Genomic DNA, 17,646 nt, shown 5'->3' with positions numbered 1-17,646 from the left:
TCACTCATTATTCATTTATCAACACTAAATAACAAACAAATCCATTTTAGTATATAAAATGAAAGGCTATCTTAAACGTTTAAACTTACTACTAATAATATTTTTCTTAAAGAGTAGCATTGAGAATTACTTATGTATAACACATTATGATTAAAAAATAAGTAAACTTTTACCTTAGAAGAATAGCTGATATAAAAATTATTCACCTGAGAAATAATTCTTTCATTGTATGTAATATGTTCTTTCAGGAGAGAAAATGAAAAATAGATGTTAGCAATATTAAAAATACATTAAGGATAAGCATTCCTATTTTTCAAGAAAATAATGCCTATTTATGTGTTATATGAAAATACAGAATGGTATTTCATCAAACTCATAGTACAATCAGAATGAAATTTATGACCAATAGAACAACGATGAAAACAAGGACACATCTACCCTAAGTAGAATTAATTGTGCTCCAGTAAGTGTTAGCGCCACCAGCAAAGCATTTATATCATTATAGTTACGTAAGTATTGATCTTTCTCCTACTAGATTGTAAGATCTTACAGGGCCAAAATGGATAGTCCTCTTTCTACCCAAAGAACCCATTACTTAAAGTCTGTCGAATTAAATTACTCTAAAAATATTTTAATGATTAAAATCAAAATATTGATTTAAGGTAGTTTCTGTCAATTTAAAAGAAAAATGTTTTTAAAGAAAACCTACAGCCTTTTCTTGTTCCCTACTGAAAACGAACTTGAAAAAAAAAATTAAGAGCCCACAAAGTGAAGTGTAAAGTACCCTCACAGAGCATTTTCATTGCTACCATCTGCTTTGTTCCTAACAGCTACAGAAAGAGGTTCGCCTTATCAGTCAGTGACCAGAGTCACTCAGTAGTAATCCAAGCTTTACTTTTAGAAAAATTTGATCCTACACAAAAAGTATAAATGAGGTGGTGCTACTTTTTCCAACTTTGGCCTAATATGTGTGTTTATATTTATTATCAGTATAGAAAATTTAAGATCAGTAATTTAAGACATTTTGAAATAAAATGTGTCCAAAAAACATGAACCGTCCACTGTAAATAAAGATATACTTCCTATTTGACTCTGTTTCCTTTTCTTCACTTCAATTTACCCTTGCTTTCCTAAGTATTAGTTAAATTATACTTCTGGAATTTAAATAAGAACTCTAATAACTTAAACTTTGGAAAAGGAAAGATTTTGCTACTGTGAAAAAGGGACTATTCATACATACAATTTAACTCATGATCAAAATATAGTCACTCTATGTAAAAACAAAAAAAATATTCAAGTGTCTTTTTTTTTAATTGCTTACAAGAGCACAATAATCGAGTAACTGAAGAAACATAATGGATAAGAACATGATTACAACTACTCAGCACAACCTCAACTTTCACTTCCCTTTACGTTGGTCACACTTTCAGAGATGTACAGTGAATCAATGTGCGGAAGCAGGTAATGTTCTCAATTAGTCACGCTCTATTTAAATTAACACATTTTCCTCAATGTGGTCAGGTCCTAAGAAATTACATTTTCAGTGACTGTCCTAGCATAACTAGAGATTGCTTTGTTTCTTACAAAGTTTAAGTGCTCCAGGCAATATATGGCTATGAAAACATACCCTAAAAAAGAAGCCCCTGGGTATTTATATGAATACTAGATACTGAAAGGTATCTCCTTAAATTTACAGCACCATTTAGCTGTGACTTGCTTTAGAAAATGCAATGTGCTATTTAATTATCTACAAAGGTAAAGATTTTCTTTCAAATGCATCAAGTTGTACTCATTATGCAGTACTAAAATTCAGTAAAAGTTACAACTTTTACTAAAGATGTAAAAGTGAGATTCTCAGGTGAAAAGTCCAAAAACTTGATATTATGAGGCAAGTGGCTGTTAGTTGTTGACAGAACATTAAAAACTGTGCCAAGTAAATCTTACACGGAGAAATAACTTATTAGCTGTGGGTTGTAAAATCAAAGCAGACCATAAAACAGCTCATTTAGATGAGTGACAGATTAGATCAGATTGTCTCTGACTGACAATCTATCAGAGGTAGCTGGAAAAGTAGGTATCTTTAGGAATATGTACAGCAGTTGCCAAAACAATGGGAGACATATCAGTCATGGGCTGTGGACTCAGAAAGGAATGCTATTTTATATCAGCCGCTAGAGCCTAAAACCACAGATGTTTTATTACACAGTAGTTTTAAACGTTCATTAAGTTTACCTAAGTTGAAGAGTTAACAGTATTTTAGTAAAGGATATGGCTATTTAAAGTCAACTCAATACCAAATTCTTCTGTTGTTGCTGTTGGTATTTTTTTGTTTGTTTGTTTGTTCTGACTCTTACAATGCAATAATTACACTCCCAAAATATTTGTCTTTGCAAGTTAATAACTTTCATTCACCTGGTTGAAACAGAATGTCAGCTGGTACTATTTGTATTACATTCTACCTATAGTCCACACATGGGTCCTACAAGGAAGTACTTCCAAGATTACATTAACCATAACCTTACTTCAATTTTGACAGTAAAATTCTGTTTCTCATTAAAGTGAATTATGTATAGTTTACTTCGAATCCTTAACTTAACCCCCAAAGGTTTATTTATCTCCCACCATGTTCCAAAGTGAATCTGAGGTGAGTTACTAAGTAAATCTACACAGATAAATTTTCAATTTTATAGAGGAGAGATTTAAATAATAAAGTTTACCAACAAAAATGATCACCAAATTATTTTATTCTATAACAAAATATAATGTGCCTTTGGGAGAAAGACGATAAAAAAAATTTATATATTCCATGAGGGGTACAGGAAAAGGTGCGGCCGATTCTTCCAATTGTGTAGATGATGTCATTCTAACCGCAATCAGGCTATTACATAATAAGACTCTACACAAAGTCTTCCTTTAATTGTATTATAATTTAAAAGCCTGTGAATTTTAGTGTAAGCAAAAGAAATGTTTTTTCAAAGACCTAAATCATCTATGTCTAACATCACCTGATAGAATAAGGTCTCATTTCATTTATTATGATGAATGACTGCCGCCTAGCGGATGTCACTGCCTGCAAATCTCTACCTGCACAGATTATCTGGTCTTTATTGCTTTCTGGGATGCCAACTTCCACTCAGTTTCTTTGGAAATTAAAAAGGAGAAGCAAGGAAGTTTTGCTTTATATTTCTTTTCTATATATTATTCATGTTTTAGTTCTTTTTATTTAGACTGGGATATCACATACTTATGTTAAGATAGCACAAATTTAAAAATAAAGATAACCATTAAAGATAAAATTATTCTATCACTATTTCTTTAAATCATAAATTTAAAAGCACTGTTTTTGAGAAGTAAAAAAGTAAGTATTCGACCTCACATACAGACTGAAGTTCAATATACTTCATGTACAAACATGCAGTTTCAATTATTTATACATAAGTTTTATTTAAAGAAAAGCAAAACACAAAACCACAGCATTTCAGTCAAGGAAATTAGGAAAATCCCAAGTGCTTTCATGGCTCTTCAGTCACCATCGAAATAATACACCTTTTAAACCAGAGTTAAAATAAATTCAGTAAGCAGACTGAACTGCTTCAGAACACTACTCTGTCTTCCTGTGTTCTTTCCCACCAAAGCGTGCTGTTTAAGGTTCCACAACTGTTATCTTCTTCCTCTTGTTCTTTAGTGAGTTCTACAAAAACCTAAATGAAAGTAAATAAATTAATACAGTATTCCAGTATGGCAATTATCTCAAAGAATGTTTAAATCAGAAACAGTGTAAGACTCTATCTAAATACATTAACCATTCAACTATCAAGAGATACGTTGGCATTAATATTACTTAAACAGAATAACCTCCTTAATCATAAAGTTGAATGCTATGAGGATTAACAGATTGTTTCTTGATAAAAATATAAGTAGCAGTCATAAAAAGATGATTTATAAATATTTCAGCAATGTAACTTCAGATATATGAAATAACAACACCCATTTTATTTACTAAAGAATAATACTGAGCCTTTCAAAATAAGTAGATGGAGAGCCTAAAATTGTTTAAGATTATACAAAGTTTAGGCATATTGTGTAACAATTTGTCTCTGGTTCATAAACATCATCCCTCTCCAATATAAGCCAAATGATTAGGGGAACCTGGGGTGGCTCAGTCGGTTAAGCTTCCAACTCTTTGTTTCAGCTCAGGTCATGGTGAAGCCCCATGTGGCTCCACGCTTACTGGAGAGTCTGCTTTCCCTCTCCCTATGCACCTCCCCTTACACACATTCTCTCTCTCAAATAAATAAATCTTTAAAAACCAATAAATAAATCTAAACAATTAGATAACACTTACTTCTATAAAAGAATTTTTAAAAATTTAACTTTAAGTACCTGTTCCAATGTTGCTTGAGAAAAGCTGTATTCTTCAATGGCAAAAGTATGTTTAGCTATTAAAATATGAAAACAATATTTTACTTATTAATATTTCTAAGGAAAAATGGCATAATAAAAATAAATAAAAATATTTCTAAGAAATAAAAATTTCTAAAGAATAAAAATTCTTCATTTCTAAAGAATAAAAAAAATAACTACTAAGTGGTTAAAAACCTGTTTTAAAAAAAATTCTGTAATTAATTCACTTAAATTTGAAACTGCCAAAAAATGTTACTTTCCTCTATCTTGGTTCCCTGAGGCACCCTACCAGCAACATTACTTGCCTCATCTCGCCCCTTTACCCTCCCTGTCTTCCTTACTGTGGCTTTTCTCATGACTTCTTTGGCTCCCTGTTCCCTATCTCTCATTCCCCAATTTCCATTACAGCCTGTTCTGAACTTCTTGAACTAGATTCTGGATACAGTTCCTATGGCCATATACTTTTTTGTATTTATTTCAGATCCTGTTGCAATCTAATCTAACATAAAATTTTCTGGCTTTCTATTCATTCCTGGAGTGAAATTCTCCCCAAGCTTTATTAGGTTGTTGCATAGTTTACAAATTCCATAAAACAACCTGTGTGAGAATAACTGTTCCATCCAGGAGTTTACCTCTTACCACTTGCTGGCAGGGTATCTTTATCCTACCAATCATTTATTTTTAAAAACACATCACATTTCAATAAGCTTTTTTAAGCTTTCAAAGGAATGTCCATATCCCTACACTATGGATTTTCCTCTCCTCTCTTCTGCTGCCACTGGTTTTGCTTCCACTGCTATTTCTAGGGCCTGATACAAAGTGAGGGCTCTGGAAACTCAATGCTCTCACTTCTGGAATGAACCACTGTGTGCTAAGTAAACTGAACTTTCTTGCAGATGCAATGTGAAAAACCACAGTGATGTCAACTAAAATAGTAAAAGGTTTACGCTACAATATACCTGACCTACCAAACCTCTACGATGTTAGTGTTTAACCTATATCTTACATTAAATTAATAAAAGGTTATCTTTTTATTTACAATAGCTTCCATAATAAACAGTCCTAATTTCTAAATTTTTAAAAAACATTCTTTCATAAATTGAAAGCTACCTTACAATCTTTTTCAAATCTTACCTTCTTCCAGCTTAGAAAAAGATTGTGAAAGGGATGGAACATCTTCCTTAGGAATCTTATAAGCCAAAATAGAAGAAAAACTGGAAACAGATAAAATATTAGAAAAATTTAAAAATGGCTGCTAATATGTTCTAAAACTAAAGTTCAAATTTTATTTAAGGTTCAAAATTAAACTCCAACAACTTATTTTGATACATACTTAGAAAAAAAATTGTTTTAAATCTTAAAATATTTCCATGTGAAATTCTCTCATTACTACTGGTATGAGAACTTTTAAAAATTTAAATACTATTGAATATTGCAAGATCTAATACTAAGTTGGATATAAAACCCCAGTTATCAGACTATATTAGTCCAATACTGGTGATATAAGCAGAACTTTTTTTTTCCTAATCCTTAAAGCAATAACCACCTTTACAACTATTGCTCTACAAAAAAAAAAAAAAAAAAAAACAAAAAACAAAAAACTACATTTTTAAAATCTTTACCTCTCTTGACGGCTTGCATTTGGGAAAATATACTGTATTTCTCTTTGAAGCCGGTCTACTTCTAGGTTTTCTATCCAGTCCTTTAACTTTATTTCCAAAAAGTAGCCTTTTCCAAATTTACTCTTCAGATGCTGGACAGTCCCAATACATCTGTAGTGATTTTAAAAGAAAGCTCAGATATAAAATGACTGGACAGTTTCAAAGAATGATTTCTCAAAGGATGAGTTAAATTACATGTATGATGGGATATTTTTAAATGTATAGAGAAGTTGCAAATATAATACAGAGCATCTCTATATACCCCCACCCAGTTTCAGTTTCTCTATCATTATGATCTCATATAACCACGGTACATTTGTCAAAATTAAGAAACCAACACTGATATATAACTATTAACTTTATATTGGACTTTATTTGGATTTCACCAGTTTTTCACTAAAGTCCTTTTTCTGTTCCAGGACCTATCTAGGATACACACTCCACTTAGTCCCCACAGGTCTGTGACAGTTTCTCACTCTTTCCTCCTTTTTTTGCCTTTGACAGTTTTAGGAATTGGTCAAGTGTTTAGGTAGAATGTCTCTCAATGTGGAATAGTCTGACATTTTTCTCTTTAGACCGGGGTTAGAAGTTTTGGAGGAAATGCCACAGAGCTGAAGTACCTTTCCTATCAGGGGTACATGATGTCCACATGAAATCGCTCTTCTGTGAACTTACTATTGCCCTCTTTCCATACGTTAGAAGAGACTGGCTAAATTCAGACTACACTTAGGAGGTGGAGGATTACCTTCCCCTCCCAGAGGGAGCAGTATCTACATATACTGTTTAGAATCTTTCCCGTAAGGAAAATCTGCTCTCCTCCCACATTTATTTTATTTATTCAACCATTTATTTACAAGAGTATGAACCTGAATTACGAATATATTTATTTTATATTTTGGATTATAACCCAATAAAATGCCTAGCAATTTTTTAAAATAACAAATATAGGGCTCCTGGGTGGCTCAGTGGGTTAAAGCCTCTGCCTTCTGCTCAGGTCATGATCCCAGGGTCCTCTGCTCAGCAGGGAGCTTGCTTGCTTCCTCCTCGCTCTCTGCCTGCCTCTCTGCCTACTTGTGATCTGTCTGTCAAATAAATAAATAAAATATTTAAAAAATCTTAAAAAAAATAAAATCTTTAAAGAAAAAATAATAAATATCATGAATGAAAAACAACATTCCAAGTTATTGAACCATTAAACTAATACACAAATGCAAAGCAGCTAGCAAAATTTCTTAGAAATAAACTGTATTTCCAAGTAATTCTACAGAAAGCTAATAGCCAAACATTCAAGTAAGGATACTTTTTTTGGCATTTAAATTTATTACTGTAAGTTTTGGAAATGATTACTCAGCACCCCCAACCCCCGCCACCACCAAACAGCATCAGGCATTTACCTTAACTGCCCAGATACCATGATGGCCACCCGGTCACAGACAGCCTCTGCTTCCTCCATATAATGAGTGGTCAGAATAGCAGCCCGCTTTTTATTTTTAAATGCAGTTCGAATTGCTCGCCTATAAAAGATAAGTAAAATAAACAGAGTAAAGCATCTCAATGTTAATGAAAATCCAACTATTTGGTTAACTAAAATTTATTAGTATCTATTGCTATAGTTATTACAATCTGCCCAACTATGATTCTTCTAATTTCTTTTCCTTTATTTTGGAAAGTTTGTCAAATAAACAGAAATTCCATGATTTCAAATGTTTTATGCATTAAAAATAAATGATAAAATTTGATGCTTTTTCATGTTGTAACTAAAATAGCCATAAAATCATAGGGAAAATGTAATATGTTTCTGTCCTACACCTCACACTTTAAAGACAATGGAAATATAGGTTCAAAGAGTTGGTCAACCAACTAGCACCATGAATTCCTAGGCATTCCAACATAAACTCAAGCCAATATTATTATAAGAATTAGAACTTAAGTTAAATGACTTGGAAAAAATCTTTTAAAAGCTATTCAGACAGCAGTACTCTTTATCGTAATAATTAACCATATATTTATTTTTATTCTTAAATAAATATTATTAATATTTTATGAAAGCATAAATCCTGATAAAGTTTAAAAGTTTATGGCAGGGGTTCCTGGGTGACTCAGTTAAGCATCTGCCTTTGGCTCAGGTCATGATCTTCAGGTCCTGGAATCGACCCTATGTCGGGCTCCCTGCTCGGTGGGGAGCCCATTTCTCCCTTTCCCTCTGCTTCTCCCCACTGCTCGTGCTCTCTCTCTCAAATAAATAAAATCTTAAAAACAAATAAGTAAAAGTTTATGGTGTTCTCTAGAAATCAAAATATTTAATTACTATTTTGTCATTTGTGTAAGATTTTAAATCAATATGCATATATAACTAATATAAAACCATTAGTTATAATAAAACAAACTATTCTTTTATTTTAAAGTATGATCTAGTATAATGTGTCTCAAGCATCTTTCATGTCATACTCACCACATGTGCTGTTTCGCTTTAGGATCCATACCTGTAGATGGCTCATCTAACAGGGTAATGTGAGGATTCCCCAGCATACTCAGGGCAAAACACAACTAGATAGAAAGAAAATGGGGAGGGGACTAATATTTGCATAAGAAATTTTATCAAGACAGTATTAGGCTCTAAACTATAAATAAGCCATACACACATCTGTTGTTTAAAAAAAAGTACCTTTCGCTTGATTCCTGCAGGTAGTTTCTTTATAGTTTTCTGAAGGTGTTCTTTTAAATCAAGTGCATTTGTTATCCTGCAAAATATGTAATACAAAATGACTATATGATCGCTCACTGTTTGTAATCATTGACAGTCTTCTTTCCAGAACACTCAGTTGGAGCTTACTATAAATTAGACCTTCAATCTACATAATCTTAAACAAATCACTATCTTGACAAAAAGGTTTAAGTTTGACATTTATAGGTATATTTATTCTGTAATTAAAAATAGAAAAATTATTTTTTATTTTTATAACTATCATAATTATGTAAAGAATTTATGAAAAAGTAATAACCGTTTTCTATGAACAGTATGATCCACAAAAATTGTTTTTAAAAATTAAACTTATAAATGTGAAATGTAAACCTTTCTCTGGGTAACAAAAAGTTTTAATTTTACCGAGTTATGACTTCTTTCATGTCACTTGAGCTCATTCCTTTCACAGCTCCATAAATTTCAAAATGTTCCTGCAATGTAATATCCGGCCACAGTGGGTTTATCTGAGGACAGTATCCCATATACTTAACGGAATCATCACCATCAGTTGGCTCTGAAGAATAATCTCCAAGAAATACCTACAGAAAAACAAACCAATTTTAAATAACTTTTGGCTTAATTTACACTGTGAAGAAGTGGTAAGTGAATTAATTTAAACTCTTCTCTAGAACCAGGGTAATAGTAAGTCAAAATTTTATTCCTTTTGATGAAGAAAGGACATACATAGCTAAGTCAGAGTTCAGTGACATGGCCCAAAAGGGTGATAAGGAATGTAGGTTGACTGAAAAGATAAACTAGGATGATCAAGGGACCTCACTGGAAGGTGTTATTTGTGCCATGGAGGTAAAACAAATTAAATCATTTAGATTTCTACAGGGTAAGGAACACTAAATATAAGGATTAGTAAAGGCAAAACCCAGAAGAGTATGCCTGGCATTTTTCAGGAAATCAATGGACCAGTGTGGTTGATGTAAAGTAAGAAAGGGGGAGAGGAGCAGAAGACAGGATCAGAGCAGTTCTGTGAAGTTTCCACAAAGTGGTGATATGCTTACAATCAAAGGATAATTAATGGCAGGGTCAATATTAGTTCCTATATCTCCTTAAGTTAATAAGACTGTCTTCCACAGATCAGGCTGGTAGTAGGTCTGTCCACAGAAACCTGGCAGGCCAGAAAGGAATGGAAGGAAATATTCAACATGCTGAATGGGGAAAATAGGCAGCCAAGAATTCTTTTTCCAGGTTGTCATTCAGAATAGGACAGATAAAGAGTCTCCCAGAGAGGGGCACCTGGGTGACTCAGTCATTTGAGTGTCTGACTCTTGTTTTTGGCTTAGGTCATAATCTCATGGGTCATGTTATCAAGCTCCCCCTCCAAATAGGGCTCCACATGTGGTGGGGAGACTGCTTGGTGGTTCTCTCCCTCTACCTCTCCCTGACTCACTCTATCTCTGTCTCTGTCTCTCTCTGAAATAAATAAATAAACCTTAAAAAAAAAAAAAAAGGAGTTTCCCAGACAAACAAAAACTATTTTTATTAGTTTGTGACCACTAAAGCAGCCCTGCAAGAAATTTTAAGGTGAACTCTTCAAGCGAAGGAAAAATAAAGGCCAAAAGCAGCAAGGCTAGAAAGAACCAGAGAACATCACCAGAAATACCATTTTTACAGGTAAAAATTTTACAATGGCACTAAATTCCTATCTTTCAGTAATCACTCTGAATGTAAATAGACTAAATGCTCCAATTTTAAGACACAGGGTACCAGAATGGATTAAAAAACAAGACCCATCTATATGCTGCCTATAAGAGATTCATTTTAGACCTAAAGCTGAAGTAGTCATACTTCCGTCAGACAAACAAGATTTTAAAACAAAGACTGTAAAAAGAGATGAAGAAGGGCATTATATCTTAATTAAGGAGTCTATCCATCAAGAAGATCCAACAACTGTAAATATTTATGCCTCCAACTTGGGAGCACCCAAATATACAATTCAATTAATAATAAACATTAAAAACTTAATGATAATAATATAATATAATAAGGGGACTTTAAAACCCCACTTACAGCAATGGACAGATCATGTAAGCAGAAAATCAGTAAGGAAACAATAGCTTTCAGTGATATACTGGACCAGATGGACTTAACAGATATATTTTGAACATTTCATCCTAAAGCAGAAAAATATGCATTCTTTTCAAGTACACATGGAACATTCTCCAGAACAGATCACATACTGGATCCACAAATCAGCCCTTAACAAGTACAAAAAGACTGAGATCACACTATGTGTATTTTTAGACCACAGTGCTATGAAACTTGAAGAAAAAATTTGGTAAGACCACAAATATATGGAGGTTAAAGAACATCCTAAGTTAACCAGGAAATTAAAAGAAGAAAAAAAAATACACAGAAGAAAATGAAAATGAAAACAGGAGAGTCCAAAACCTTTGGGATACAGCAAAGAGGGAAATATATTGCAATACAAGTCCACCTCAAGAAGCAAGAAAAGTCTCAAATACACAAGCTAACCTCATAGCTAAGGGAGCTAGAAAAGGAATAGCAAATAAAGCCTAAAGCCAGCAGAATATAAATAATAAAGATTAGAGCATAAATACACAATATAGAAACAAATAAACAAAAACAGTAGAACAGATTAACAATACTAAGAGCTGGTTCTTCAAAAGAATTAGTAAAATTGATAAACCTCTAGCCAGACTTATCAAAAAGAAAAGAGAAAGGGCCCAAATAGATAAATCATGAATGAAAGAAGAGAGATCACAACCAAAACCACAGAAATACAAATAATTACCAGACAATGCTATGAAAATTATATACCAACAAACTCGGCAACCTGGAAGAAATGGACAAATTCCTAGATACCTACAAACTAACAAAGCCAAAACTGAAACAGTAAGAAAGAGAATTTTGAACAGACCCAAAACTAGCAAAGAAACTGAATCAGTAACCAAAAATCTCTCAACAAACAAAAGTCCAGGGCTGGATGAATTCCCAGATATTTTAAAAAGAGTTAATGCCTAGTCTCCTCATACTATTCCAAAATATAGAAATGGAAGGAAAACTTTCAAACTCATTCTATGAAATCAGCATTACCTTGATTCCAAAACCAAAGATCCCACTAAAAAGGAGAATTCCAGGCCAATATCCTTGATGAACATGGATGCAAAAATTCTCAATAAAATACCAGTGAATCAAATTCAACAGTACATTAAAAAAATTATTCACCATGATCAAGTTGGGTTTATTCCTAGGTTGCTGGGGTGGTTGAACATTTGCAAACCAATCAATGTGATACACCACATTAATAAAAGGAGAAGAACCATATGATCCTGTCAATAGATGAAGAAAAAGCATTTGACAAAAAAACAGATCTTTTCTTAATAAAAACCCTCAAAAGGTAGGAATAGATGGAACATACCTCAATATGGACTTTGCATAAAGGCCATGTACAAAAGACTCACAGCTCACCCTTGATGGGGAACAAGACTAGGATGCCCAGTCTCACTGTTACTATTTAACATAAGACTTACCTTAGCAATCAGACAACAAAAAGAAATCAAAGGTAGCCAAATTGGCAAGGAAGAATTCAAGCTTTCACTTTTTGTAAATGACATGATACTTTATGTAGAAAACCTGAAAGATTCAACCAAAACATTGCAAGAACTCATACATGAATTTAGCAAAGTTGCAGGATATAAAATCAATGTGCAAAAATCTGTTGCATTTCTATACACCCATAATGAAGCAGCAGAAAAATAAATCAAAAAATCGATCCCATTTGCAATCAGACCAATAACAGTTAAAATACCTAAGAATAAACATAGCTAAAGATATAAATGGTCTGTACTCTGAAAACTATGGAAGATGCTGAACTTATCACTCACCATCAGGGAAACACAAATCAAAACCACAATGAGATGCCACCTCACACCTGTAAGAATGGCTGAAATTCACAACGAGAAACAACAGGTGTTCGCATAGATGCTGAGAAAGGGGAACTCTCTTGCACTGTTGGTGGAAATGCAAACCATTGCAGCCACTCTGGGGAACAGTCTAGAGGTTCCTCAGAGGAAAAAACAGAACTATCCTATAATCCAGCAATTGTACTACTAAGTATTTACCCTAAGGATACAAAAATACAGATTCGAAGGTGTGCATGCACCCTGATGCATCATCAGCAATAGTCAAACAATGGAGAGAGCCCAAAATGTCCATTGACTGATGAATGGATAAATGATACATACACACACACACACACACACACACACACACTGGAGTATTACTCAGCCATCAAAAAAGAATGAAATCTTGCCATTTGCAATGATGTGGATGGAGCTAGAGCATATTATGCTAAGTGAAATAAGTCAGAGAAAGACAAATACTGGATGATCTCACTCATATGTGGAATTCAGGAAAACAGATGAACATATGGGAAGAGGAAAAAGAAAAAAAGGAGACAGGGAAACAAGCTTAATGATAGAGAACAAACTGAGGGTTAATGGAGGGAAGCCGGTGGGGGATGGGCTAGACAGGGGATGGATATTAAAGAGAGCACTTGTGATGAGCTCCAGGTGTTATATGTATATGATGAATCACTGAATTCTACTCCAGAAACTAATATGCACTGTATGTTAACTAACAAAATTTTTTTAAAAAGAGAGATTGTCTTCCATTAAGTAGGTAGACAAATCACCCATGCATGTAATAATTATAAAAGCAAAAACATTGTCTATGTGTGCATCTGCATGTGTGTAAATTTTATTGTGTACATTATTTTCAAAGATAACCAAAAAGATAATCTGATTAAGCTATACTAAAAAATGAATACTATGAACATAAAATCCTAATCTGCTGTTAAGAAATTTATTTTAACTAAAAATGTAAATCACAGTCAGCATCTTCCATACCCTTATATATCATACCTGGCCTGAAGTTGGTTCAATATCACCAACCAGAATATTGATAATTGTGCTTTTGCCTGCACCATTTGGACCCAGTAGCCCCAAGATCTCTCCTAAAAAAGTTGAAAGAAAAATCATCATATGTAAATCAAATTAAAAATGGAAATTACTCTTCTGGAAAAATTATTTAAGAAAAAGCAAATACCAGCCTTTTTTCACACAGAAAGAGACATATTTAGTTGCCACTTTCTTTACTTTTCTTGTAAGAAGAAAATCTTTCTTGTCATCATATTCTTTATGCAAATTGCTGACCATAATGGCTGGCTTCTAATAAGGGAAATAGGATTTAAAAAGAAAATAATAAATCAGATATACCTATCATGGAATGACAGGCTGCCCACAATTCATGTCCATATATCATAAGAACTATATTTACTAATAAGAAATATTATGTAAATAAAGATCCATTTATGACTGAAATAATGTCTTATTCAAAAGTAGACAAATGCATTTTTTCAAAGAAAAGACTTTTTTCCATATTAATTCCTATACATGATGACTGCACATTTAATAAGACTTATGATAAAGACTAAATTACCTCCTCACAACACTGGCAACTCATTAGCTCTTTGACCTTTAGTCTTTCAGCTTTGACATCTTCATCTTCATCCTCATTGCTTGGTGGTTCTGGATACTTCCTATTTTTGGACTTTGTTGAAAGAGTCCTATATATTAAAGATAATAGATTTTCAAATAATTAATAGAGTAAGAAATTCAGCACTTCATGGGGAAAAGACCAAAAAAATATACCAATCTGAGATCTGTGATCTTCTTTCTGAAAGGTGGAATTACAGAGCTATTTTTCACTTATGAATCCATTTGGATGATGTTATCAAAATTCATTCATTTTTCATTCATATATGACTGGTATGTGTCATGTACTATTTCATACAAACATAAAAAGATTTTAAAAAGCATTTAGCCATCCCTCAAAGAATTTACTGTGTGGGTATACATGATTGTCCTGGGCCAAGTGGATATAAAGGGCTGAACTCAGAACTCACAGGAACACTAAAAAAGTAGGCAGAGAAAAAAAAAACAAAGTGCTTCAAAAGGAAATTTTGAAGTATAAGAGAGGTAAAGGGATAAAACAGGAGTTGACATTATGGACAAAAAAGGAACAAGAGAAAAGTATAAATAAGGAGGAAGAAGTCAATCATAGGAAAGTAGCAGTTGAGATGAGTAAGCAGAGCCTACTTGATGAGCAACAGGAAATCATTAGTCACTTTACTGAAAATAGCATCAGCAGAGAAGCAAGTGCAGAAACCAGATTGCAGGGAGTTAAGGAATGAACGGGAGGTGAGAACTGGAAGTAGAAGCTTCTTGCTATGAAAGAAAAGACAAATACAGGACAAAAGCTAGAGGGATTCAAGTTTAAATGAGATTTAGGAGTTCTGATTTCTATTAGTTTGTTTTATGTAAGAAAGGTAACTCCCTCCCCAGAGAAAAATATCCTATTTAGATCCAAAAGGGAAAGATACAGAAAGAGAAAATAAAAGTAACAGAGTAACATCCTTAAGTAGACAGAATAAATGAAGACATGGATAACAGGAGGGGTGCCTCTCCCTCCGGAACTAGGAAAAGGCAAAAATGATGAAAGAGGTGGATAAGTGTGTAAAGATTTCTAGTTAAGTGCTTCTGTTTTCAGAGATGGCAAGATCTTCTATTGAGAAGTAGAAAATGAGGGAGGTGACTGGAGAAGTTGAGGAACACAAAGAAGGCTTGGGATAACTATCGAAAAGAGACAGGAAGAAAATGGGGTAACAAATGTTAACACAAAGCTGAATTTATACAGGATAAACCCATTGTATTAGAAAACTGCAGTGTTAGGTTAATTTTCTCTACCCTGTAATCAGACTTACCAAAATTATGATTTTTAGCAGATAAGTGAAAGAAATACCGAAGTTGAATACAGGGTGCTGAAAGGGATGAAAGTGATGAATCACATGAGTGAAGCTGAACGGAGAAATGGTGAAAACAGTGATTAGTAGATACATCTGAAGAACAAAGTCAGGGGTAGAAACCATAGGAGAAAAGTCCAATAAGACTAATAAAATAAGAAAGCTGGAAAGATGAAATGTGACTGGTAGCATGGGACACAGATGAAGTGAACAGCAGTGATGGCCCGGCTCTGACCCAAATCAACACATGAGTGCAGAGAAAATCAGACACTGAGGGATAGGGTGTTAGAAAGGTTATCTCAGTGGATGCTGATTCTCCCCCAAGATGACTGCAGGAGAAAGACGGAGAGCCAGAGGCTAAGTCCTCAGTGGATAATAAATATGTTCACAGCAGCATTATACATAATTGCCAAAAATAGAAACAACTTAAATGTCCAACAACTGATGAACAGGTAAGTCAAGTGTTACCATATGACTTATCTGCAGAAGAAAAGAAAAAAGTAATGAAGTATTGCTACATCATGAACCTTCAAAACATTATGGTAAGTAAAAGCAGCCAGACACAAAAAGACTATATATTATATATTTCTATTTATATGTATGTTTATTATTGGCAGATCTATAGCAACTAGATTAGTAAATTAGTGGTTATACAGGGCTGGGCGCATGCACAAGGTGGGGGGCACTGATGACTCTAAGGGGTTTTTTTGAGAGTGAAGGAAATTACCTAAAAGTAGAGTATATACTATGTAAATATACTTAAAAAAAATTAAAACTTATAAAAAAATTAACTGACCTGAAAAAAGGATCCTTTCTTATTGACCTGCCTCCATATTTTTTCTCATAGTACTGTAAGAGGAAAATCCAGAGTACACACTGCAGGTAAGGCTACAAGAAGAACACAGAAGATGTCATGACTCAATCTTTTTCCCCCCATATCAATAGAACAAAGACCACATGCATCAGGTTCCTTATCATCACACCAAAATAATCATTATTTTCTTCACATGTCATATGTGTTAAGATTGTTAATGCAAACCAATGTAGATTTTTAGTAAAATAATCCTTCACATATTTTTCTACCTCTATCAAGTTCATCGGTTGTCAGCTTCATAAAATATAATCACAGGAAAAGTTATTTGTACTTCTGAGGAAGCCAGGATTATAATTAAATAGAATAACATATGAGAGCCAAATATATTTAAAATGGACATAGTCAATAAAGGCATTACCAACAAAATGCATATTGGATGGCACTAACTAACCCACTTGACTTTTTTTTTTCTTTAAAGATTTTTTATTTATTTATTTATTGACAGAGAGAAATCACAAGTAGATGGAGAGGCAGGCAGAGAGAGAGAGGGAGGGAAGCAGGCTCCCTGCTGAGCAGAGAGCCCGATTCGGGACTCGATCCCAGGATCCTGAGATCATGACCTGAGCCGAAGGCAGCGGCTTAACCCACCGAGCCACCCAGGCGCCCCCCCACTTGACTTTTTGAGGCACCTTCATTCTTATGCAACACGGTAAAAACTAAAAGAGAGTTAAAATCATACAACCAAACTGCTCTGAAGGTAGCATGCTAAGGCCAAAATTTTTGTTATTTCTTACCGATACAACAGCCACCAAAAGCCTATCCCATGGATTATATGTGTCTTCATTTTTTCGAATATTCTTCCAAGAAATCTAAGACAAAAATTTTTTAAATTGACATGCTGCTATGATAAGATGATATAATGATATTTGGTCTTAGACCCAGTCCCCAGGACACAGGGACAGAGGTGAAAGGAGCATCTTTTGTTATTTAAAATAAGCCCCAATCAACCAAAACAGTTCATTCTACAGAGGTGACTCTTGGAGGAAGGTGCTGTTTGACAAGGGAACCAAGTGATTAGAAGATGGAAACTACCGGCCTCATCCACTGATCAAAAGGGGAGAGGGACTGATTATCTCATTATGCCTCAGTAAGAAAACCTCCATAAAATTCTCCGTGTTAAGCACAG

At 33.8% G+C, this 17,646-nt stretch overlaps 1 protein-coding gene across 4 annotated transcripts in view; it reads right to left on the bottom strand.

The window, feature by feature from the left end:
• Positions 1-2,726: 2,726 nt before the first annotated feature.
• ABCA5 (ATP binding cassette subfamily A member 5) overlaps positions 2,727-17,646 on the bottom strand; it is a 70,041-nt gene continuing 55,121 nt past the window's right edge. For all 4 annotated transcript variants that reach the window (XM_059147853.1, XM_059147854.1, XM_059147852.1 and 1 more), the window contains 13 exons: positions 17,255-17,329; positions 16,443-16,534; positions 14,284-14,410; positions 13,895-14,012; positions 13,707-13,798; positions 9,172-9,347; positions 8,731-8,806; positions 8,518-8,612; positions 7,460-7,579; positions 6,027-6,176; positions 5,539-5,618; positions 4,384-4,439; positions 2,727-3,701 (listed from right to left, as the gene is read on the bottom strand). In XM_059147853.1, coding sequence (XP_059003836.1) covers positions 3,594-3,701; positions 4,384-4,439; positions 5,539-5,618; positions 6,027-6,176; positions 7,460-7,579; positions 8,518-8,612; positions 8,731-8,806; positions 9,172-9,347; positions 13,707-13,798; positions 13,895-14,012; positions 14,284-14,410; positions 16,443-16,534; positions 17,255-17,329 — 1,365 coding nt within the window. In that variant the 3' untranslated portion in view covers positions 2,727-3,593. The remainder of the gene's footprint in view (positions 3,702-4,383; positions 4,440-5,538; positions 5,619-6,026; positions 6,177-7,459; positions 7,580-8,517; positions 8,613-8,730; positions 8,807-9,171; positions 9,348-13,706; positions 13,799-13,894; positions 14,013-14,283; positions 14,411-16,442; positions 16,535-17,254; positions 17,330-17,646) is intronic.

The sequence above is a fragment of the Mustela lutreola genome, chromosome 15, assembly GCF_030435805.1.
Source record: "Mustela lutreola isolate mMusLut2 chromosome 15, mMusLut2.pri, whole genome shotgun sequence".
Lineage (NCBI taxonomy): Eukaryota > Metazoa > Chordata > Mammalia > Carnivora > Mustelidae > Mustela > Mustela lutreola.
This window is presented reverse-complemented; position numbering and strand designations above follow the sequence as displayed.